General features: G+C 42.2%; 2 protein-coding genes and 2 long non-coding RNA genes across 4 annotated transcripts in view; 1 reads left to right on the top strand and 3 right to left on the bottom strand.

Moving 5' to 3' along the window:
* The window catches only part of LOC308182811 (uncharacterized protein), a 207307-nt gene that overhangs the window by 41596 nt on the left and 140116 nt on the right, over nucleotides 1-25595 (top strand). The window contains exons 7-10 of the mRNA XM_080568029.1: nucleotides 2195-2259; nucleotides 8512-8594; nucleotides 14027-14085; nucleotides 24996-25081. The gene's annotated coding sequence lies outside the window, so the exon portion shown is untranslated. The remainder of the gene's footprint in view (nucleotides 1-2194; nucleotides 2260-8511; nucleotides 8595-14026; nucleotides 14086-24995; nucleotides 25082-25595) is intronic.
* Nucleotides 3225-7246, bottom strand: LOC308182833. Its single transcript, XR_013942110.1, has 2 exons — nucleotides 5802-7246; nucleotides 3225-4995 (listed from the first exon to the last, which is right to left on the bottom strand). It is a non-coding gene; the product is annotated as an uncharacterized lncRNA (long non-coding RNA).
* On the bottom strand, nucleotides 9118-12711 carry LOC308182822 (uncharacterized protein). Its single transcript, XM_080568079.1, has 2 exons — nucleotides 12556-12711; nucleotides 9118-11255 (listed from the first exon to the last, which is right to left on the bottom strand). Exon 2 carries the CDS (start codon nucleotides 11235-11237, stop codon nucleotides 9906-9908), a length of 1332 nt encoding a protein of 443 aa, XP_080424205.1. The 5' UTR covers nucleotides 11238-11255; nucleotides 12556-12711; the 3' UTR covers nucleotides 9118-9905.
* LOC308182832 lies at nucleotides 15119-24988 on the bottom strand. The gene is made up of 2 exons (XR_013942109.1): nucleotides 20709-24988; nucleotides 15119-19163 (listed from the first exon to the last, which is right to left on the bottom strand). It is a non-coding gene; the product is annotated as an uncharacterized lncRNA (long non-coding RNA).

Here is a 25595-nt window from a genome sequence, read left to right as displayed (position 1 = left end):
AGGTTGTATCTTCAAGGTTTCCTGCCGAATGACAGAAAGCCTTATTTATGAAAGTTAAAGATTCTTAACATCAGGAACTAGGATTTTTAGAAAGCCAAAAATTACATTACAGTGTGCCACACTATCCACAAGACAGTTATGGGAATCAGTGATGCTACTTTCATGCTTATTTGCAGTGATTCATAGTCAATTTACTAGTCAAAGAATTTGCTGCTTATCATCTTAAGAGGGCAGCCTAGAGCCTGGGAACAGAGCTGAGTTTTAGTCACACTGCTACGTTATTAATAAATTCTCCAGTTTGAACTTGCCTAAAAAGATGAGACAAACAGCAGTAAAAGGTACAGCTGGCAGTCAGTCACTCATCAGTGACAATGAGGCAGAGTCGTGGTGGCTTAGAGACGTGCCGCGCTAGGTGGTACAATTGTTCTGCTGTTATGGAGTGGCCTATCTTTTTTTTTCCAAGGGTAGGAATAGGATTTTAAAAGCATTAAAGTGTTCTCATGACTTAAGTCCTATTCATCTCACAAGAATCACATTTGAAAGTTTAGCCTTGCATCTTTATTTTCAGCAGAGTTTGAATACAGTGAGCCTGGGAAGTGTTAAAGATCTGCAAAGAAATCATCAGGAGACAAGTACCTTTCATTCTGAGGCCAGCAACATCAATATTCAGCATTTTACCCAAATACTCTACAAGATGAAAAGGGCAGAAACATTAGTTTTGACATTAGAGGCAATGCAGATATCAGAAATGACGTGGAGTCTCTTCTGGCATAGCATTAGAACTCTGACATACCTTTCAAGCCATTAGAATTGCAGGAGCAAAATCTTCCCCAAGTGAAATTGTGAGTAGGTAAAACCAGGACAATGCAATTGCTAGTGTTTGAGAGTAAAACTTAGCTTTACAATACCTGGGGACACATTTTAAAAAACAGAGTATGATGAAGACTCAAGGAAGGAGGAACTGGCGCTATTCTCATTTACCAAGGAACATCTTGGGAGCCATTTCTCTAGTCGGACACCTACCCATTGGTCAACACTTTGCAAACATCAGGTAGTTGTAAATGAAGGCAGGATGTTGCAGAAACCTGTTTCCCCAAATTCGTGCAGTAATACATTTCATGAAAGATTATTCCTTTTTGCCAGTTTTCTTCTGGGAAAAGAAGAAAGGACTACTCCATTTTCAGAGCAGGAACAGAATGATGATGGCTCAGATTGTAGGTTCCTTTCCCAGATTTGCTTTCATTTCACAATTTGATTTAAATACTAAGATTGAAGCAAAACTGAAATGAAGCATCTACCAGAATTGTTCGTGCATACTGGTGATCATTTAACAGCCCATGATGTAGACTGACAAATCGACAGCTGTACAGCAGCCAGTCTGATGTAGGCTTGAATTTAGGAACAACGTTTGTGAAACTGTAGCCTGCGGTATTATTCTGTATGATAGTATTTGGGGTGAAAACTGATCCCTATCACCCATTTGTTTCAGTCTGTCACGTAATTATACATTTTACTGTGACTCTAGATTAAACCAATACCTTCAGTCTCAGCTACGTACTACCAACAGTCATAATGGGAATAAGAGTTGCTGAATCACTCTTACATGGCTCCCTGTTGAGTAGTGAGATGCAAGCATTAATTAAATCACAAGCATAAAATACAAAAACAAGCTGATTTTGAAAATAAATGATTCTCTAATGCAAGAATGCAAACATCTATTTTTTCCCCAAACCAGAGAGAGATCTTTGCTCCAGGTTCTCTGAAATGCTTGCCCAACCCCAGTGATAGAAAGTCACTCTAAGAATCCTACATTGCCATTGCTTCCACAATCCTTTGCCAGGAATACATGCAAGCAAGCTTTCATCTACTTTATGCCTTAATCTGTCCCTCATAATTTCTTCCTTTCTGCTGTTTAGCACTTGTGCAGCGTAAGAAGAAAAGGTGTTCTTTTGTCTCCACTAAAGCTGTAATTCTCTTCTTGAGCATTTCACTGCTTTCTGTATTTCTTTGTGCCACATTGTCAAACATCCCCTTGGTTTTCTCAGCAACTGCAAAACAGGGAGCAGATGATAAATACTAACCTTTGAAAATACTTGGCAATTAATTATAGTGGCTGTTCTGAGTATCTAAGATACTGGCAGAACAGTGCACAGAAGGTTCTGTTGCTGTTTGCCAGCTTTTGTTTCTTTTCCAGTGATTTCCTCAGGCCTCCTCGCTCTCCTGGTGTCGGTAAGGAAGAGCCTGCCTACCCATCCACAGGTTGGTAAATCTAAATTGTAAGTAAGGAGGGCACGCATTCTTCCAGACTAACATCAGCAGCAGTTTTTTTTTTTTTTTTTATAAGCAACCAACCCAGGGCAGCTTGTCAACATAATCAACTGATGGAGGTACCTTCAGGATTTTATATAACAGCCAAGGGGGATGAACATGCTCTGTGTTAAGGGGGAATAAAGAAACATTGCCATAAACAGCGTCTCCATCCAGATTTGGTCAAGAGGGAAAATTTGTTAAGGAAGGCTTAAACTGATAGGCTCATGATGCACCAGCCTGGTCCCTTACTTTAAGGAAATGTTTAAGGATACACTATCTTCCTGATGTGATTAAGCTAATAAAGATAGTAAAACCAATCATCCTTTAAATAGATGCATCACTATCAAAATCCTCATATCCTGACTTGCCTTTATCTTTTTTTTTCCCCCTCCCCTCTTCTGTGAAGCCTGCTATTATAGGAAGTACACAAGAACACAATAGCTGGAAATGGTTTCTTTAGGAAAGATTAATCTTACTCTCCTTTACATTGTAGCTCTCCAGCTCTCTGTCTAGTGCAAGTTCACTTATAATTCCCCTTGAGCTCTGGCAGAATAATTCAATGCAAACCCCTTTTTGGGGGGTTGAAAGCAAGGGAAATAAATTAGGCTTTTTTTTTTCTGGTTCCCGTTAGCACTACATCATTTTTGAAGTTCGGGTTCGCTTGCCCAACTAACCAGGTTTGACAAGAGGCCTCTCCTGCATTTAGGAGCTGTGTAATTAGAGACAAGCATAGTGTCTGTGGTAGCCTGACGTATTTATTACTTGCAGCAAAATGACCATCAGGAACGTCTCCTGGTGGTTATGCTCTGGAGATGACTACTTCCACAGGCCTCTTCTCCTAGCTTATTCAACTCCATTCAACTAGCACAAGCCCTGGAGCAGCTGGCCATTAATAAAACAGCAATTGATATCAATCAGTGTTAAAATATGCCCCTTTATTGATTCCAGTTGCAGCACAGACTTCACAATCCACACAGCATTTCAGCATAGTTTCAAGCAGTGACAGTCAGAGTAGGGTATACAGACAAGTATAATTAATAGATCTGGCTTGTTTGTCAGAGAAGGCTTAACCCTGTGCAGTCACACAGGGTTAGAAAGTTACCAAGTGCTAGCCCTAGCTTGGGTGTATGTGCACATGGAGGAAAAAGGAAAGTTATCTACATAAATATACTTGTAACTTGTACTGAGGTACACTTGCCCATATCCCATCACCTCATACCACCCCCCAGTTAGGGAAGGAGGGAAGGGAATTGGTGCCACCTGCAGAAGGCTATATCATATACCAGCCTGAAGTGTAGTACCACTTTTCAAAGCAGGCTTTATGACCACCCTGCCCCAAGTCCTTTAGGATACAAGCACCCATCGGGTACTTGCCCATCTTGGCTCCTTGCAGGATCAAGGCAGCAGGCTCATCACTCTGCAGCAGACAAACCCTGAGTTTGCTCGGTGGTTGCTGCATCAGATTTCAGGTGCTCTTTCAGCAGTTCTCTGCAGCAGGCTGGTTCTCCCCCATTGCTAGCTTTAATCATCTCCTTATCCTGCAGAGCAGTCGGAGTTTCTGCCAGACAGCATGGGATCTCTTTTGATGTTTGCCCGTCATCACCAACCTCAGCCATTTCTCCAGCTTGCTCTGACTCAGAAGCATTTTCTTCCACATACTCAGTAATAAGAACCTCTGTATCTTGTTCCAGCTGGAGATCAGATGGAGCTTTAGCAGCACAGCATGCTTTTTTTTCCGCTGTCTGCTTTTCTGCAGATCTCTGCACATTTGTGATGACCTCTCTTGTCTCTGTGGTCTTTAGAGGTATCTCTGTTTCCCCCATGTTACACAATGCAGCTGGGGACTCAGCCGCCCTCTCCACAGGCACTTCCTCATGCATCTTTTCCTCACAAGTTTCCTCTGAAACACAAGTAACTGCGGCATCTTGTTCTGCATGATGCAACTGCTCAGACTCCACTAGGGCAGGCTGATCTTTACTGGGTCCACCTTGGACTTGTGCACACACGTGGACATCAGCCTTTACTGTAGTCTGTGTAGGAGCTCTCACTTCATGATCCTTGCAGCTGAGTCGCTCACAGGGCTTACAGCCACCAGTAGGCTGCTCAACAGCTTGAGCTTCACTGATCTCTTGTAGGCTTCTCCTGGCAGATTGGGCTTCTTGTTTTGTCTGTTCAACAGGTTCCTGATGTTGTGTCACCTCTGTGCTAGGTTCGGCTTCGGGGTCCTGTGGCACCTCACCATCTTGTGCATCTCTAGCAGAGACAGTAAGTGGGGCTTCAGTGTGTTGTGCATGCAGAGATGCAGCCGGATCTCCTGAGTCCCTCTGAGTTTGAGCAGCAGGTTCACCTTCAGCAATATCCGAATCTGATTCTGCAAGAGAAGGTTCAGGGCTTTCTGGGGTCCTTCCTATACGTGCCAAGTGAAAATGGTTCTCCCCAGTCCATGTTGAAGCATCATGGGACATATGTGCAGCTCCCGATGTCTTTTTTCCTTTAACCTTGCAAAAAACAACTTTCCTAGGAAACACACAGAGCCTCTTGTTCTTGCCAAAGATACCACCCATTGCCAGAGCTGACAGAAGCAACCCAATTAACAGCTGTCTTCTGAAGGTGATGCCACCCAGCTACAAGCTGCACACTGCCTGAAGATGAGCAGGAAACTGTCTCAGAGAAGCAGCTTCACACCTGAAAGACATGGATCCTTATTAGCTCACATCCATTTGCAGACATTAGTTGCCATGTTCTCACATAATATTAGCTGGAGAGCATTGTCAGAGGCTACAGAAGCAAGCTAAATACAGGTGGAGTTGCACATGAGTGGGAGGAACAAGACACAGAGATGATCTTTAAAGAAATAACAGTCTGAGGAGGAAGAAAAAGAGAGTACCTAGTAAGAAAAGAGTACCTAGTACTTCCTGGTAATCAAACCAGGCCACTGAAAAAACAACTGCAGTTCCACCTAAGCTTCCAGGAGCCAAGCAGCCATGCAGGCACTGCTTTTACTTTCCAGCAGGATGGCTGCAGTGCCAATAGCATTCTGTTATACTACAGACTTCTGTAGCAAAGCTGCTGAGTTTCTTAGATTGGAGTCAGACCAGTCAAGGAGGATAGGAGCTTGGGGGTAGGAGCAAGGCAAACAGAAAAAAAAGAAAAAAGAAAGAACACTACACATGAATTGGAAGCCCACAAGACACAGCATGGCTTACTCCTTAATAAGGCTGTTAGGAAAAGATTAACCACCTGCAAGAAGCACAAAGCAAACCAAGAAATAAAAGTAAACCTCCAGCACAAGAGTAAACCTAGACAATGGAGTAGCAAGGCCTGCCATCGCACAGGGTAAAAACAAAAATACCTACTTTACTCAAAGAGACCCACACTGTAAAAGCTTGCATAAAAGGGAAAAAAACCCATCCAAAAAAAAAAAAAGGCAAACTAGCTGATAGACTCACAGATAGCACAAAAAGCACATCATAAAATTCCCCCACACTTACCAACACAACTCCACAGCCCTCCCCACTGAACACCCATCACCTACAACACATGGGCATCAGTCTGGCCTTAAATAGGAGGAGGTGGTCACACTCAATCTCTTCCCCTTTGGCTCTCAATGTTAGTTCCAGCAGGTTCTGAAGTCCCCTTAATTTTTATTTTTTTTTCTTACTGTTTTTCCCAGCCATTTCATAGCCATTGGAAACAGCATATGGCTGTCCTTCCTAAAAGCAGCTGATACGTTGTTTGTATGATTGTTGTTATTTGGTAATTGGCATTGACTATTAAAGCTAAAACTGAAGATTAAAACAGTGCCGTCATGAACAATGAACAGTGACCACTATTTATAACATGCAATGTGTAGTACCAGAGTAACAGGCATGCTAAAGGCAGTCAGTGCTTTAATTTACAAATGATGTTAGTGAACCCGTGGTCTCTGGTATTATTTTATACTGGCCACTTAGGGGTGAAAAATTATCCCCCTTACCACTTTTCTGCTGTCTTCAACTGATCGAGTCATGCAATTAGCTATTTCACGGTGGCTACAGTTTATTTTAATGCTTCCAGCCACAGCTGATAACCCTCTGTTGGCATTAACATTACCGTATCGCTCCAGTTGTGTTTACTGACTGGGAGCTGCAATGCTAAATAGGTCACCTGGGCAAGACACGAAAGCAAATATCCAGCAAAAGCAAACTAATCCCGGAGACGTGAGCATAAAGGCAGTTTCTAAATATACACCGCCAACAGCAATGCACCTGAGCAGGATCAAAAAGATCAAAATAACTGGATTCCAGACTATTTTATTTATTGTTAAATGAACCTACACCTTTTGATGGCAAATCTGGTTCAGCATCCTACACTTTGCCTAGCTACTCTGATTCGTTGGATTCAGAAATGCAGAATGTTTGTTGATGTAATTCTATGCATGCAGCCTGTTCTGAGACCATAACAGGACAATGTCCATGTCTTGCCTTTAAAATGTGGTCCAGCGTCTGCTTTGCACAGTACAAAACAGGCCTCCATGTCTCAGTGGCTTCTCCGATCGCATTTACATTGGCTGCAAGAGTTTCACGTAACACCTGTTTTTCCTTAACAACAGCTTTTCAAAAGCCATTTACGTATTTTCTATTGGGCTTCCACAGAACTGAAATACATAGGCAGTTTATGGTTTCTTTCACTACTGGAAACTTCTGCCCGTTAATATATGAACTTAATCCACGATTCCAATTTGTGAGATACACAGATGAAAATACGTAGGGACTGACACAGATCGGTGGCTGTAAAACTCGGGTCACTCTAGGGCTGCAAGTCTAAGCAATACACATAGATGCTTTGCAAAACAAGGTGGTTGCAAGGAAATGATGCATCCACAGCTCCCCCTTGGTTTGAAAATGCTATAAGAACTTTTGAGTTAATTTGTTGATTGTAAGTGAGAAGAAAAATGGCTCCTGGCTGCAGCTGTTGTGGATAGACGTTGTTGTCGTCAGTGTTGTGTACAATGGGAAGACGCTTAGTTATCAGCTCGTCACTGGGTGGTGGGAATCTTTCTGTGATTCAAAGTATACATTTTTTTCCTTACAATTGTATTGTTGTGGAAAACAGACATTCCAATAACAAAGTCCAGCTTACACCCATTTGAAACAATCTAGAAAATCTGTTGCATGCAAGACACTGTGGAAGATGGCAAAGTGACACATGGGAGAAGGAAAGAAATTCTGTCAATCATATCTCTCTTGGCTAGATTTAGTATTTGTCTCCAAAGCTTTTTCTGCTCTCTGCTACTTTGATGCATTTAAAAGGGTGGTTCTACAAATGCATACATCTGATTCTCTGAGAACTTTAAAAAAAACATAGACCTGAGGAAGAGCTTGGCTCAGATGGCAGCTCAGAACGGGGTTGCGTGATTGAACGCTGTAGAACAAGACTGTTACAAAGCCTTTTAGACAGCATCATCGCTTGCAAAGAGTGTGCTGCAGTCAGAACACTGATCTTTGTGTTAGGGTTTTTGATTGCAGAGAGTTCAAGCTGCTCCCTCTTACTTGAGCTGTCTCTTCCTTCCTATGCTTGTGGCAGGGCCTCTCAGTACATTAACTGTGGCATCTAGATACGTTGGACAATCTGCCCAGGGGCATCTCTCATTCATCATTCAGCTGACGTTACAAGACAACGACAAGCTATGTTTGAAAATTTTTCTCTTCAGAGAGTGAGAAGGGCTTTCAGACACCAAGCTCTGCAGCACGGTTTGGATACCAATGCTTAGCTTTTCCTAATGGCTCAAAGTTTGTAAAATTTCTGCCTTTCCCTTGTTTCCAGGCTAAGGAACCACATGCCGAAGCCTTCAAATGGTTAGGAAACATTTCCTGTAGCACAGTCACTTATTATAACCTTGCTTAACAGAATTAACTTATCAAGCCATAGACAGGCATAAACATGATTGAGTTTAATTTCTCTTGGGATTACTTAACTCAAGCCTCTCTCCTGCCTGAAGTGAAGCTTTATGTTACCAAGATGAGTTTGGGGGAAAAAAAATAGCTGTTAAGGCACCCAGCTCCCTTCTAAGCAGCTCTTAGAAAGGAGCTTTAGCAGGGAAGACTGCATGACTTTTGGCAGAACAAATCAAGTAAGACAAGCAACTTAAAGAAGTTGAGCTTTCAGTAGCCTTTGCAGAAGTGTTTATTTAATGTTTTTTTAATGTTTTCCTACTTTTAGGTCCAAGAAGCTGATTGTTCAGCATCAGGATAGAGACTGTCCAACTAAGCTGCAAGAGTGGTTTACCAGCTTGGACCAGCCCTGTAAGTAACAGGAAAATATTATAGGTGTCTCTTTCTTTGCAGTGTATGGACTCATAAGTGAGAGAAGACGGCAAGTCTGAAACATAGGACACTTTGTCAGCCTAAGTGCATTTGGAAGAAAGGAGGTCAAAGTGTTTAAGAAAGCCTTTTCCTCTCCCAAAAGAGTTCCCTCAGAGTATTGAGTTATCCCAACATCCAGTGTAGCTTGAAACATTTAGCTCTCAACTCCTCAGCTATCAGCTACATGCAGGCAAAACAAATTAAGTCACCAACATGAATTTGCCTTTGAGATTTTTTTTCCAGCATAATTTCTAAGTTCTGATGCATGTTATAATATCTAGAAATTTCAGCATGCCTTCATACCCCACCCCCCCCCCAGGCATCTGGGCATTTTACTCCATATGGTCACTGGGTTTGTTTGGACTTTTTAAGTAGAGTATTACCATTTATCCCTCAAAGCATATAGAGAAAAAAACAGTAGTCAGTCATATTCTTCACCTCAACAATTAAGACACATTCAGCATGTTTTTGCCATGATCTTAAAACATTTTATTGACACTATACCATTATGAACATTAAAAGTCAGTATATTTAAGTTACAATACACTGACTTATGCATTCTGATCAAGACTACATTTTTTTCTGCATGAAGAATGTCACATGAACATTTCCATTACCACAAGAAGTACAAACAACAAACCAGAAATAGCATTTCATTGACTTCTTATGAAAATATTTGTTCAATATTGACAATATGGCAGTGACAATCAGTTGTGAGCTACTTCCTTGGATACTTCCCTTACAAAGACTTCATTATTTAGAGGTAGCACAAAGACTTGATTATTTAGAGGTAGCAAGGGAAGTGGCTGTTAGCCTCACAGAAAACACTTGACTGGGCTAGATTAGAGGAGCATTTGTCTGTTTTGTTGCTGACTCTTCATAAGACTGTGAGGTGAAACCTCGTATCATGATACCTCACTGGGGGAAATGCAGTGCCCAGCCATTACTTCAGTGAAACCACAGTTTAAGTGAATTACTTCTCCCAGTAAGATGTGAGAGCAGAATCAACTGAAGAATCAACTACTGGAAAAAAAAGGAACAGCACTATGACAACTATAATTCAGGAGAATATCTGGAAAGGTCTACTGTATATATAATCTGTTCAGCAAGATCACTCTCTGAAGTCCAGGACACAAAGCACAAAATCCTGGGAACAACAGCTTGAGTTAATTGCTTCTGTAAGAACTTCAGCTAAAAGGCAGGTACATCACCTTTGCCATTGGATACCAATTCATTTGATCCCCAGGTCTCTCAAGCTTCAGCATCTTCAGCCTGAATCTCTTCTCCAATCCCAAACACTTCAGAATGCAGGGGTGCCACATTCAGAACCTCAGCTTCTTCCTTTACAGGCATCTGGGGGCAAGCCAGGGGTTCCTCTGGAAGCAGAATTGTTGGTTGTGTGGTCATCTCCTGGGGCTCTGCTCCACCTGTTAGAGTTTCTGGATCACATTCCCTGATCTCCTCATCTTCCACCAGATCACTGAGGCATATTTGATCTTTGTCATTTGACTGGCAGAAGACTTCACTCAGTTCATCAGACTCTGCAGAACTCAGGCTCTGCATCTCCTGTGCAGTTAGCACAACTGACTGGGTGTCTTCCTTCAGGAGGTCAAGCAGCTGGTTTGCTGACTCTGGATATTCCCCTCCTGGATACAGAGCCTCCCAAAGCATTGCAGAAGTAGAGTGTCTCTCAGCCATACCACTTACTATTTCTTCTGGAGGATCCTCTGTCTTCTTAGTCTCCTGTGTGACCTGGACACTCAGAGGTTCTGTCTCTACAAGAACCATAATCTTGTCACTCCCAGTGGATTGAGGGCTTCGTTCAGCAAGACTAGTCCTGTCCATCTCCTCTGTGTGCTCCGCAGGACAGGGCTCAGCCTCCTTTGCCATCTCCTGCACAGCACACAGTGGCAAGTTCCTTCCTACAGGACTCTCAGCAGTCTCTGTGGGAGGCCTGATCTCGCAGTCTTGGCCAGCTGCCGATTCCCCTGTGATTTCCATGAGGTTGAGAATATTTGTTTCTTGCAGAGTTCTTCCAGCATATGAGCCGTCCTCACTGCTAGCCCCAGCCTGTTCATCAGGCTGTCCTGTAAATGCAACAGGACTCACAGCCTGAGCTGCATGCATAACCAGCTGGGCCTCAGAAGCATGGGAAACAGGTTTTATTTTCTCTTCTGTGGTGCATGGTTTCTCTCTTTCTTGCTGGCTTTGCAGCTGGGTTAAGACCGCAACCTCTCCTTCAGTCTCCCTATCTGCAGATGCCACCAAGAAATCCATGGAGCCCCAGGCTGCCTTCCATTCCTCAGTCACTCCCGTGGGATCTGAAGGAGAACAGGTCTCTGTGCTCTGCTCTGCAGCATCAGCTGACAGCTGTTGGTTCCAGCACAGTGACTGCACCTCTTCAGAGCCTTGTTCAGAGGCTTTCAGGGCTGGTGTGGAAGGCTGCTTCTCAATACAGATTGATGGATCCCTCGAGGTCTGCAAAATCGGCTTGGTTTCACTGGTCTCTTCGTTTACTTCCTCTTCCTTCTTACATCTCCCACAAGTCCCACAGCAGATCTGCATGCTGAAATTGCTCCCCATGTTGTCACTTGACAGAACCTGCAAGAAACAAGAACTGTTTATCTTAACTGTTTCACAACAGTGTTTTGTACGCCAAAGGCTTGTTGGCTTAGCTCCTACAGAGGTCTGTACTCTTGCACCAGAGACTGTAAGGTCCCACATGACAGAGCAGACCTCCCTCTATATCAGAAGCTGAATAGAGTTTCTGTATGCTAGAGGACATCTTCCTAGCACACTTCGGTAAATATCATTACAACAGAAGTGACAAATGTACCACTGAACAATCATAATGAACTTAATGGTAAGAAATCTGCAGTGCTAATGCAGTTCAAGTGCATCATTTCTCTACTCTTAATCAAGGATTCCCATCATCCAGTCAGGCACATTTATTAATTGTAAGGTGGCAGTCAACACCAACACCTGGTGTTAATCCCACTGAGTAACACAGTTCAGATGCAGCTTGTTTGCAGCAGAAACTCCTTCAGCATGAAGAAGAAACTGAGCTTGAACTTTCAGCTGGAGTACCAATAAAGGGAAGGTAACTAACCAAGGAAATGGTCTTTGTTAAGGGTGAAAGACTAACCTTGCACAGTTAGTCTCCACAAAGGACTCTTTAATTTTTTTCAGGTTGAAGCCACATGGGCTTGTTTTCTTTCCATGGCCATTACAGAGAAAGGGTCAGACTTGGGGCTAACCAGGACAGCACAGCCACACTAAAAGCCATTAATTAATATCTTGCACCAAGACCAGTGTATTTCAGAGCACTATGTTTTGCAGCTTTAAGCAGGCATCCACCCTTTCAACCAGAAGCACAGTATCATATTTACAAGAACCATTAGAAAAATAAGAAACTACAGAACATTAAGTTGAACAAAGTATCCTCAAGTACTAAAAGGCTTCTGAAACACAAGCATATTTTTTGGCTTCCCAATGAAGCCAGACACAGTTTTCTTAAAAATCTAACGTTCCCAATAGTCACATGGTTTCTTCTAGGTTTCTGTATTTACACTTGCTTAAAAATAAAGAAAAAAAAATCAGACCAGGTAGTCTTCTCAATGCAGAAGTATAACCTCTAATTGGAAATTAAAGCAGTGAGTGTATTAGGAGCCTCAGTTTTCAATAACACTTAAACCTTTGAGAAAATAAATTTAAAAAAAAAACCTGCATACAACAATTTTAGGACCCATAGTTATCTACAAGCCACACAGGGTGATCTCAGCCTCATCCAATTTCCTTGTTTCCCCAGTACATTTCTCCTAACAGCAGACACCATAATTAGCTTCTGTAAATCAAGAAAGCTGGAGAAACATACTAAATCTTAAACTGAATGATAACTTACCAGCCTAAAACAAATAAAAGCAACAGAAACCTCCCAGTTATCCTTTGGACCTCAAGCTCAACTTAAATAGTACTGAGGGGCCCCACAAAACCACTTCCCCCTGCTCCTTGGGCAGCGATTCCCTGAATATTTAGTTCCTCTCCATTCTCATTCCCTTCTGGGAACAGCTGTTATGGTTACCTCCTTTATTTTACAGCTGAAGGTGGTTTATTGGCAATTTTTTTTTTTTTTTTTATCAGAGGGTAAAGTAAAAATAAAATGCAGCTTCTGTTTATTGCAAATGAGTGATCACTGGCAGTGTGCTGTAACAACACTCTGTCGTAAAGCAGGAGAGGCAGAGGCAGACTCGAGTGGTTTTCCAGGAGCAGACTGTCAGGCAGCTTGGGCTTTGCCTCAGCTCCATCTGCCCTGCCTTCTTCAGAGAGGGTGAGTTCGGCAGGCTTGCTGGCTTTGCTGCAGTGGAAATGGGGTTGGGCATCCTTTAAGCTGGTCTTCTCACTTGCATCGGTAGTAGGCTCAGAAATATCAGTACAAAGGGGATGCCTGTACAAAGTGGAAGGGCCAGCTCTATTGAATAACAGAAACAGACACGAGAGTGATGAGAGTACTCATTATACTCAGGACTCAGCACGTGATGCAATAATTTTTTTCTTCTGGTTGTTTAGTTTTCCTAAAGAGGTCTGTGTGTTTTGTGACTCTACTAGTTGCGAGTGCCGAAAAATGTAAGTCAGCGTGGGCTTCTCTTAACCTCAGTGCTCAGAAGGGTTGAAATTAGGGTCATTAAAACCATAAAATCATAGAATATACTGAGTTAGAAGGGACCCACAAGGGTCATTCAGTCCAACTCCTTAATCTGTGCACGACCACCCAGAAATCAGGCCATGTGTCTGAGCGCATTGTCCAAATGCTTCTTGAAGTCTGGCAGCTCGGTGCCATGACCACTGCCCTTGGGGAGCCTATTTCAGTACCCAACCACCCACTGGATGAAGAACCTTTTCCTTATATCCAGTGTGAACCTCCCCTGTCACAGCTCCATGCATTATTGCTGCATTTTCAAAGTCAGCTTGGAACCTTCCCTAAAACAAAACAAAAACCTGGAAGCAAAACCAAGAAAGAAAAACAGAAATAGATCAAATCCGTGTCTTTAGTACTAGTGACATCCTTGGAGAACCTACCTGAATAACGTATCTTTAGTAAGTGGACAGAAGGCACTCCTGAGGCTTGTGTATTACTCTTCCTAACATCCATGTTTTTTTAGTTCATTTGTGTGGTGAAGAATATAAACATCCCAAGAGTGAACCTGATCGGTCTCTGCAAAGTACAGAGTTGCTTCTTTCTTCTTCCCCCTTGTTTCTCAGAACAACCTCTCTTTTCTGGGTTTACCCGACTGTCATTCAAACTATTACAGATTTCCTTAGCATGGGCAGAAATTCTGCCTCCTCTCATAACATCCTTTGTTCTGCTTCCACAGGGTGACACTGATGCCATTTCTGAAGGAGCCTGCATTACCCAGGTCAGCATCAGCCCAGGGTATGGAGTATTACTGTTACTGCTTCGATAATTTAAGTGAAGTCAGTGTGTTGATGTATTTATGCTACGCATCCCATGAACACCAACTAGCAACTAAAATAATGGAAATAAAAGGTGGCTTTCTATTTATGGCTCATCGTCAACCTCAAGAGAACTGGTGCATATTAAGTAAATAGAGAAAGAAGGTAAGATTTTTCATAAGTTTGACAATTTCTACTTATTTTAGTTTTCACTGCCTCTAAGGGAACCCTTAGTCTGCTTCAATAATTTTCTCATGACCTTTACCACCTGTAAGCATGACAGTAGGTGTTTGGGCCAGTCTCTTAGCACAACCTGCTTCATCAGGCCCAGTCTGAAAAAATACTGTCATAACTGTGTGAACAAGCTACAAAATCTAAGATAAAAGCCTGTTGTTCTCCTTAGTTGCCTTTAGAGGTGTAAGTCACCTTGCAAAAACATCACCAATCGCAGCATGTGCCTGGTGATGACAGCTTACCTCTTGCCCCACCTGACACAAGCTGTGCTATTGGCTGAGTGTTCGATATGTAGTTTGCATATCTAATACAAAATAGGAACAAAACACTTTTTTACTGTACTGTTTCAATATGAGCTACAGTTAAAATTGAGCAGCAATATAAATATGTGTATAACTAAAGCAGCATGAGAGCACTCTTATTACACCATTGTGGAAAAAAAGGTCTTTGGGACAAGAGACATCACCTATCTGGAAGGGAACATTAGCTGTCACAGGCAGAAGACAAGTATATATGGGGAAAGCTAAATAACATTACACTCAAATGGAAAAACTAGTCTAAAACATTAGGTTCTGGCAAAGCTAGGACAAGTAGCTAAAGCACTGTCATTTGACCTGGAAGTTAGGGCAAACACTTTGCTTGTGAATGAGAGCATCAATGGGACACATGCTGCATGACTGAGAAATATGCAAGCATGTATGTGTGAAGTATGGTTACACATTTAGTAATCTGAAAACAGTCCTGTCTTGTAATATATGTGCAAAGATACACAGCTGTCCGAGTTTCATCACAGTGTTTTTATTTCCTTACTGACTGCTGAATACTGTAGAATTTTCCACATATATTTGTTACATTTATTTCCACAACACATGAGCATCTGTTATTTTTAAGTGTGCCAGGCTTTGCGTTCCTATAGAAAGAACAAGGTTTAAAGCTCACTCTGATCACACTGGACTGCTTCTGAGCACTATCTTCAGCCTCACAGCACACCGTGCTCATGCTCTTCCTCAGGTAGGGGTGGTCCCAGTGCTCCTTTTCACATCTCTTTGCTCCCTGAAGCATCCTGGACTTGTGTCCTCCTCAGCCTGTCAGTTCATCTTCACTTTGATTTTAAAAGTAGTCTCATTCACATAGGAGACAGCTTAGTGCAGTGATTAATACAGTTTATTTATATTTTTTATCTTATTGTTATTTATTTTTCTACACAAAATATCAGATGTCTCAGAAGACAAAAATCTTCCTTATATTTGTTCCCAATGCTTTCAGCACTGCAGCAGCAACATACCCAGATAGTGAATCAATTATACATAGAGTTTAAGTGCACTAACATAGGAGACAGGTTCTTAACTGAGGTAGAATAGCTTCTGAAGAAATCAAGAATATTTTCACCCACAGATGAAGAAAATTTCATTAACATCCACACACCTGAAAAGGCAGAAATTGACTGGTTCCTGTGGGGAAGGGGAAAAGGCAGAAAAACTGGTCAAAATTTATATTGTTTCACTCGAGACACTGATCTGGAGATGGAAGAATGGAGTTAAATACATCAGGCTTAAATAAGCAAGTCATCCATTTCATAGAATTACAAAGGAAATTGTATGCAGATTCCCCATGGGGTATGCAAAGCATTCCAATGGTCACAGAATGCCTTACATTTGTGTCTAGAGACTTAAAACCATAGTATTGAGATCCCTGATTTAATGTGAAAGATTATGTACTTCTACAAGTTAATGGGCTGTTACACAAGACTGGGTAGCATAAGTACTTTTGAAATAAAGCATGGACTTCCCCCTTGCAGGGTAAATAAGAGCACAAGAGCTCACCAACAATAATACATCAAAATTGCTTTAACATGCTTTGACAACTTATTTTGACAGGTGCTTAATTACAGCAATATATCACAAGACATTACATTTCCCGTTCATTGTTTTATGAGCAAGTGGCACAGGAACATAGACCATACCTATCAAAAAGAGCAACTCCACCATGTCATCTGTTCACAGTTAAACACAAAGCAGTTAAGTATTACATTGTTCAGTATTTCAGCACACATCAAGACAAGGTACAAACCCCATGCCCCACGCTCCGCTTCTCCTTGTGTCCCTGAACATTAGTTCCATTAAGTCGGTTCCTCCTCGCACCGTTCCCTATTGTATCACATGCAAGGTGTTATTTAATGCCATTTTAAAATGGCTTTAGATTTGTATGCTTGTAACATTTTAAGTAACATTGGTTTAAGACTCTTGACAAAGTACATTAGAACAGTCAAAGGAAAGACTATAAACAAGAAGTCTCATTTTCTTTCCTTAGCCTTTGTGGATTTTTTGCATTTACAGCATTGGAAAAGTGTGCAGACTTACTGTCTGATACAGACTGTTACACTTTCCTTGCAAAAGTTGAATTGACTTGGCAGACCAACTTCAAGGGGATGCACGTGTCAGAGCCTTCCCAGCCCCTCACTGCTGAGAGGGCTGCAAAAATCCAGTTGAACCCTTTGGCCAGCTAGGGGACAAGGAGGCACATGGCCCTGGTTACTGGCTGAGCAGAACTTGGCCTCTTCAACTTCTGACAAAGCCTGTCAAAATTCAAGCCTACTGCCACTTGTAGCAGATCTGCTCCCCCAGCACGTTACGGCTGCAGACCAGTTTGGTATCCCACACCTGGTCACCCACCAGTGAGCTGCAGCAGGACCCCCTGCCATGGGCATAGTGAAGGCAGTGCATCAGAGTATCAGCTCCCAATTCCCACACCTTTGGTACCCATGTACTGAATGTAGTGTCATAACCAATATTCCAGAACCTTCCAAATAAATGAAGGTATTTCTTTAACTGCAATTCAAGGCCCACTGCTAACCTAGGCCCAGTCTTGTCCTGTCTGCCCAGCATGAACATAGCACTTGAGCTCTCTATTCACACCCTAATAGGAAACAAGATTCTACATTTTATATCAAGTGTAGCTCACATCAATCCTGTTCTCACTCCTCTTTAATGAGGAAGAGTGTCTCCAGATGTTTCTCACGCAGGTAAGCCAAGCTAGCTCACTTGAAACTGATCCAGGAACTAATAAGGCACACTATCTGGAGTACTGCCCCTGGTCATGCCATCCATATTCCTCATTCTGGCAATAGGTACTGGAAGAGGAACATTTCATACAGGCCCGAGGAAGAGCTGAATGTGGCTTTAACTCAGATACCTTGAGCACCAGATGCTGTGAAGCCTAGATTAGAAGAAAAAGCAGCAGAAGGGGCCAAACTGTTTAGAGCAATGACATGGGTGGAAGATGCTTTTGTTCCAGGGACCTTAAAGCACATCCCTCAGCTAAATAAGTACTGGACTGAGCAGAAACAGGGTTAGCAAAAAGATCAAACAGCTTTAGACAACAGCGTGGTTGGTAAAAGCTTAAAAAATAATGAAGCTGCTTTCAACCCAAGTGAAACTTCAGAGGAGAGCACACATGTTTAGAAATGCTTTGAAGAATCATGTTGCATACGTCTCGGTTTCCTTTTCAAGGGAGAATTTCAAAACATCAGTGTGACAACCTCAGTTAGAAAGCAAGGCCTCTTTTCACCTTATTACAGCTCGGGCCAAGGACTTGTTTGTTCAGTCACTACAAACTCCAACCACAGTAACTGCAGGAGAGCTACATCGCCTCAGCTGTTAGCCTGGTGTTTTCCCCAGCACAATGAGGCCCCTGAAGTCTAGTTAAAGCATTACAGAAAAAAATTACTTTGGTACTAATTGGATGACAGACAGGTGCAGAACACTCAAGTTACAGAATGCCCACTACAGAGCTCAGGTTTCTTCGGGTCCCGCATTTGTCTTCATTATACTGAGTCTACCCATAGCTTTCAAACAACTTCATTTACATTAAAGTTGCAAGACCTTCAGAATCATCTAAGTGTCTTCAGCCAAGTCTCAGTAGTACAGGTCTTGACACATTAAGGAACTTCACTGATGCTTTGAAATATTGCACAGAAAGTATTCGTTTTAAACTCAGTCATGTCTTCAGATTGTAACAGACAGCTTCTAACACTGATAAAATTTCCCAGAAGGTAGAGTTACTCTTGTAAATACACAGACTGGCCCGAGCCAGTCCAGTTAAGATGCACATCTACCAGGAAGAGGCATCTCTAGCCACTATAGATCATTCAGTACAGCCAAAATACATCAGCAAGGCCATTACCAAAGACATGAACGCCAGCTATTGTCCATTAAGTATTCATTCTTCTCTGTACAGAAGCACAACATACTTCTAAGGAAAAAAAAAAAAAATCAACCTGTTAGATGCCAAAGAAGATTTCAGTAGCTGTAAAGCCCCCCCTTCAAAAATCCAAAAGGATGTTAAGCAAATATGCTGAGAGACTGTGTGATATAATCCCCATCTTCAGTGTGCAGGAATGGGAAGCAGTTGAAACAAGCCCCAGCCTTCCCCACCTGCATGGCCTGTAAAGGAAACAGAGCACAAATACTGCCTGCATGTCTCAGGCCAACAGAACAGTTTTTACAGCACATGCTCTTGATCACTTTTACAATCTTTTTCTTGCATCTGCAGAAGCCTGAAAATCCTTACAAGTTCCCTTAGCCGGCTCTTTGGCTGTACCCTGGAAGTCCTCAGGCTTGTAAGGATGTGTTGAAGCAGTCTCTGGAACTTGATCCACCTTCTTGGCGACTGGCTTTTTGTAAACCACACTGAAGGGCTCCTTACTGAGTTTATCTCCCATGTTCACAGGTGTGCCTTCCAGGGAAGTTTATATGCTGTATGTCTCCTGCCCAACAGTAGGAGCCTTCTCGCTGCCACCGGAGCACCCAGCAGGTCTGTAAAAGACTAATTATAAGTTACATTAGATGCTTTTACAAATATTAGCTACTCCACCCTTGTTTTTCCATTCCTAAAAACCATTTGTCTTAGGAAGCAAGCTAAGACAGACTGCAAGTTAATTCAGGTACTGAATTGTGGCACAATTGGTGCCACTCAACAGCATTTCTGGATGGCACTCATTAAAACAAAAAGATTCACATTAAAACAAAAAGATACTTCAAGATTTCATGTATAACCCAGAAAGTAAAGATAGCAGGGTGAGCAGCAAGACCAAATTTTTGAAAGATACTAAGTGAGAAGAGCAACTCTTTATTCTTAATAGCTACAAGTCACGATTTCAGTAGAAGAACCCATATTTTGAATGCAGAGATCTAACAATCATTATTTTTGATTCCCTTTCAAGTTTCAAGGATTTGGTGATGTTGCTTAGCTCTAAGTCCCACACAGCTGCTCACACAGTCCCCCAGTGGTATGGAGGGGTGAAACAAAGGTAGGAGCAAGAAAATTCATGGGCTTAGATATAAACGGTTTAATAGGTAAAGCAAAAGCTGCGTGCACAAAGCAAAATAAAGAATCCATTCACTGCTTCCCACCAGCAGGCAGTGATTAGCCATTTCCAGGAAAGCAAGGCTTCATCATACCTAACAGTTACTTGGGAAACCCAGTGCCATAACTCTGAGCATCCTCCCTTTTTCCTTCCCCCAGCTTTTACTGCTGGGCACAGCTTGCTCCTGTGAGGAATATCCCTTCGGTCAGTTAGTTCAGCTGTCCAGGCTGTCCTCTTCCTACTTGTGCACCCCCAGCCTACTCACTGGCAGAGCAGCCGGAGAAACAGGAAAAAACCTTGACACTGTGTAAGCACTGTTCAGCACTAACTAAAACAGTGTTATCAATGCTGTCACAAATCCAAAACATAGCTCCAGAGCTACTATGAAGCAAATTAACTCTATTTTAGCCTAAGCCACTGAAGTACAGAAGAATTTATGAAGAAATACTTTACTATGACGGTGGTGAGGCACTGGAACAGGCTGCCCAGAGGAGCTGTGGATGCCCCATCCCTGGAAGTGTTCAAGCCAGGTTGGATGGGGCTTTGGGCAGCCTGGTTTGATGGGAGGTGTCCCTGCCCATGGCAGGAATTACATGATCTTTTAGGCCCCTTCCAACCCAAACCATTCTACAATTCTATTACTAACATGCAAAAGATTTCTAGTACAGAGCTGTTAGCAAGTCCATAAAAATAGTTTTTGGGGAAACAAGAAGATAATTTTAAGATTAGTGTTTAAAGTTAGCTTCCTGAGCACAGCTATTTGGGTTTTATTTTGGTATCTTGACCAGATAGTTCTGTGTAATTTGTAGCAAGTTAGAGCAAACAGCAGAATGTATTGCCATTCATTTCAAACCCACAACTGATGCACCTACAGGAACACAGCGTATTTCAACTTTCACACTCTCCTCTTTCTAATTTACTATCAAAGTTGCATCAACAAGTTACATATCAGACTTCTGAACAGACTTGGTGCCCAGAGCAAGAAGACATTAAAGAACACTTACCTGACTATCAGCTAACCAGCAAAAAGCTGCTGCAAACCTGCAACAAGCACCACACCCCCAGCTGTGAGCACTACTGGTTGGCTGGTCTTATGTGGGATCGAGGAGTCGCACAGAATTGCTTCCCCAAAGTCCCTGAGCATCAGTTCCTCAGGCTTTCTTCCTCCTCGAGCCATTGCTGTTATGTCATATGAAAGCTGAAGATAAATGCTTTATTAAACTACTTACGATGTTTGTAAGTTATGCATATTTTACTCACATTCTCATGTCTATATTCTTGTGCCCCTTTGAAATTTGAAGTTTTTGTTCATAACGCTGCGTGATTATGTTCATTCACGTGAAGTGTTGGTAGGTAAACAGTAAATCCCACAAACCTATTTATACATTAAACACTACACAATGCATATCAGCATTCGTTTTAGCACACTTAGAGTAGGAAATTAAGGATTTGCATGCAACTTTGCACCGCTGGAGCCTTACAGAAGCAGACAGAGCTAAGTCCTTCATCCTGTGTATGTACTTCAGTCCAGCACTGGCAAATAGCTACCTGGTGAAAAGCAGCACAGCACCCTGGTAGCACTTGGTTCACGCAGAAGGAACAGCACGTGCTACACAGAGGGACTTCAGGGAAGTGAACTGCATTTCTGCTATTGCTTTACTCTGAAAACAGAGGTGGAATCCACCTGGCTTAAGACAACCATTCAAGTACAGTGATGGTTCACACGCCAGCCTTAAAAACTTGAAGTAAACTAATTTATGCCCAACTTAAGAGCATTATATGACCAATTAACTGGATTAATACCATTCTTAAATCTTTTTCGTACGTGGCAAGTGATTTAGAAAGCATTACTTCACCAGCTGCTTTTGCTTTTTCTGGGAGAAAACAAGTCTACACACAACATCTCTACTTCTGTGCTACCTGACAGTTTTCGTGAAAAATCACCACCGGTTCTCACAGGACCAAGTCACCATTTGTTGATACCTCGACTGTTCCTCTCATATCCTCACAACCCTTTTACAATGCAGTGCTCGCTGTGCTAAAAAATTTTTTATCAGACTTGACAACATATTTTCCAAAGCTCCTTAAATGCAAAAGGCAACACTCAGTCTTTCAGCACCGATTGCACAGCCAGGCAGAATCAAAGAAAAGAGCTGGTTTATCTGTAGAATCCTATACAGAGAATTTGCCCACCTACTTCTCAATTCAAAGCAGCAAACAGGAGGTGTTTTTCCTGTCACGTTGCTGTGAAATCCAGAATCATGCTAGAAGTCACTTCTCGTCAGCTTGGACCATTCCCAGCCTCTTCTCTCACACCCACCAAAGCACTCATGTTCTGCCAGGGTGCTGCACGCAAACAAAGGGGGTTTTCCTGACTGATGCCTGACTCCAATTCATACTAAATTTGAAGCGATAACTGCCTAAGGATCCCATGCATTGTTGTTTCTTGTTCCTGGGGTTGAATTCATTTAAGAACCATCACCTGGAAGTAACTAAAGGACTGAGCTCCCAACTGGAAGCAGCAATAAAGTTCACATTATTTCTTCAGCCTTTAGTGCGGGTACAGAAGATGCCTTCCCCACAGCCAAACACTCGGAGGAAAGGCTGGTGAAGAAGTTATTGCCTTCTAACTGCACTAGACAGAAGACACCACGGGAGAAATCAGGGTGGACATATAAAAGAATGGGGCATAGCGGGCAATAAATCTGATTCACTAATTATCTGGAGATCCCATGTCATCCTAATGGTTATATTGCACGTGGCTGGCTCAATACAGCGGGTAGTTTCTCTTACAACAATTGAGAGCATCTCTAGAGAACAATTGCAAATACCTATCAAGATCATCCTAATGTAAGTGAATGATGGTGGCAGCAACACGAGTCACCACCTATCACTGCAGTTTCTAAATCTGTTAGGGGAATATACATCCTACTGCTGACAATAAAGAAACTGCTAAATACAGTTAGGCTTTTTTATTATTTGTTTCCCCCCTAATTACAGTTATTTTATTGCAACACTGATGGCAGCCCATCAGCATTTGTTCATTCACTCTAGCATTTCATGATGCCAAATCAGGCTTCAAAATATTCGTGTGTTATAGAGCTCACGTTGAATATGATTTCTTGCACAGAGCGTGAATGGTTACATGCATTAGCTTCTTATGGCTCTCAAGCTTGCTCTTAGTTTCCAAACTCACTAAAACTGCATCTGTAATCATGCAGTATATCACAGTAGGCTATTAATTTAGAAGATAAAATAATCTGTCTGTACAGTTCAGCAGCCCAGGCCAACTGCCATGTGAGTGAAGGGACAGTAAGTGATACATCCTGGCTGTAACACCAGTTTAGCTCCTTTATGTTCACCACACCACACAATTATGGAGACTGAAACTCATTTGAACTTCAACCCTACCGCTCCCAGATAGGGAAAACACAGGCTTTCAGCAAGGCAGAAGCTCACAGTTGGATTAAAAGCACATTAACCTCTTCTCAAACTCCAACACAGCTTTAAACTGTCCACACTGATATAACCACAGCTAAGCAGCTCCGCTGCTGGTCACTGTGCTGTGACCTAAATTTGAGATACTTTCTCTGGGACAAAGGGGCTTCTGAGGTAATGCACTGTTAAGAGGGCACAGAGGCAGGAGCTGGCCACAGTACGATGTCAGATAATAGCATTATCACAAGTTTTAAACTTTTCTCCTCTTGACGGCTGTGAAGTGTCACTTGCACATGTAGCAGAGCCAGAGGGGCTGTAGAGAAGTGCTTTCCATTAGATAGTTTAAGTAGCTTGTGGAAAGACAAGTCAATTTAAGATGACAAACCTCGGACAAGGATTAGCATGTTGATGAAAATGACACTTGGAAATAATTGCTTACATCTCTGGATTTGGGGTGAAAAGTCGCATTTTTTCTTCCAAAGAAGAAACCTAGATGGGATATTGACCTTCAGGGACAAGGCGGTATGAGCAGTCCTTTGTGGGGGAGGCAGAATCTCTCCATCACCTTGCTCTCATCTCTGGGCTGCAGAACCAGCCTTTGTATGCCATGAATAAGACCAGGACAGGTACATGAGTTACGCTTCCCATTACATCCCTCTTTTCTGCAACTGATTCCTGCCCTTCAAAGGACTACTGATCCTCTGTTAAACATCCATTTCACACCGTGCAGCACATCATTTTAAGATAACTCCCCTGCAAAAGCTTTTGTGTTACTTGAATGTCATGTTCCAAATGTCCCACCAGGAACAGGGCTAAATGCTCAGTTTGTTAAACATCCTTAAGCTTCTAGGCCAAGGTTAAAATTCTGCCTTGCAATGAATACTGCTATGAAAATCCTACAGCTGGTCAGCTGCCTGCAGAAAAGTCAAACCTGTTGCTTTTCCTGTTACTGATCACTATGGTGCTCATACCATGCGCTGCCTTTTCAGGGGGCTTCCCGAAGTGGCTTTCGTTTGACCAAGTATGTGTTGATCGAAGGCAGGTTCCTGACTAGATCTATCCCCTCCTCAGGATTACTGCAAACCCGTCTTTCACTGAACCACTTCATTCCAACATCAGATGAGAATAAAGAATCCTAAAATATTCTTAATCAACATAAAGGTACTCTGCACCCCAGTACCAATAACATGCCTTAATATAAAGCCCACAACACCCTACTATTAGATGGAAACGTAACCAGCTTTAGGACTCCAGCTTTAGTGCTCAAATGCATTAAACCAGGTTTCAGACCCTGCACTTTCTATCAGGTCAGAGCCTGCCGGTGCTTTCTCATCTCCACCCAGGTGAGAACTCCCTAAAGTACAGGAGTTTACACAAACACTTCGTACCTAAAGTAGGGCAGCAGCCACCTTATGAAGCTGCAGGAAGAACAGCTACACGTCAAAAGATTGGCTTTATATGAGCAAGTAACGCAGCAATTTAAACATACTCTCAGGTAGTCCCTAATCCAATAGAGCTGTAAGAGCAGCAAGCGCTGATTTTGTTTGCGTTGTTTTGCTTTTCCCCAACTACAATCATTACCCAATTACTACACAAAGTACACAGCAACTCATAAATTATTGATGGCCAAAGCGAGCTTTACAGAGCAAGAGAGCAAACTGAATTACGCTGGTAAACTTTGAAGAAAAAAACAAAATTTTGACACGCTCCCAGATCTTTAATCACTAATACTGAATTAGTTCTCAGGGATGTTTCCCTCAATAGTCTGAGGGCAATCCAGCAGATGCCTGGCCAGGCAGCTACTTTGTTGCTCTAGTTTACTGGCTGCTTTCACATTTATGCTTTCATTTCAGGTCTGGAATGAAGTGTATGTGCTCCAGCTTCTGCCTGCTCAAAGATGGATGGGTCAGAACCATGTGTTAATCGATGGAGCAAGCAGGTAGGCAAGGAAGTGGCTTATGCATGTAGAAACAACCAGCAGCGTATCCGCAGTTTATCCATATAAAAATTCTATATTTTTAACTAGTACCATGTTAGTCACTTTATGCAAAAATAGATTTAGTAGGTGAAGTAGTTATCAAAATGGAAGAAGTATATGCGTTAAGGTATGCTGTATCTCAATTGAGAAGGGAAAATGCAGATACTGGTGTTAATTGTATTTATGTGATAGAGTTTTGTGATACCATTCAGAATCAACATCTGAACAGGCCTATGTATGAAAGATAGAAGACATAACTGTCCAGGAAATAAAAATAATGAACTATTTCAGCTCTGTCAGTTAAAATTCAAAGTGTCTTCCTTCTTCTGTAGGTGATTTTCCTCCATTTCAGTGCAACTGCAAAAATAACTTGGCATAAATGCAGGGACAGTAAAACCCTAAAGAACAACAATAAATACTTGTAAGATTTTTCACTTACAGTGTTGCTGCAGATTGAGTTAGATATGAAAACTTG

The sequence above is a fragment of the Anser brachyrhynchus genome, assembly GCF_964034855.1.
Source record: "Anser brachyrhynchus genome assembly, chromosome: 25".
Classification (NCBI taxonomy): Eukaryota; Metazoa; Chordata; class Aves; order Anseriformes; family Anatidae; genus Anser; species Anser brachyrhynchus.
Note: the sequence above shows the minus strand (reverse complement) of the source record. Positions and strands in the feature narration are given on the sequence as shown.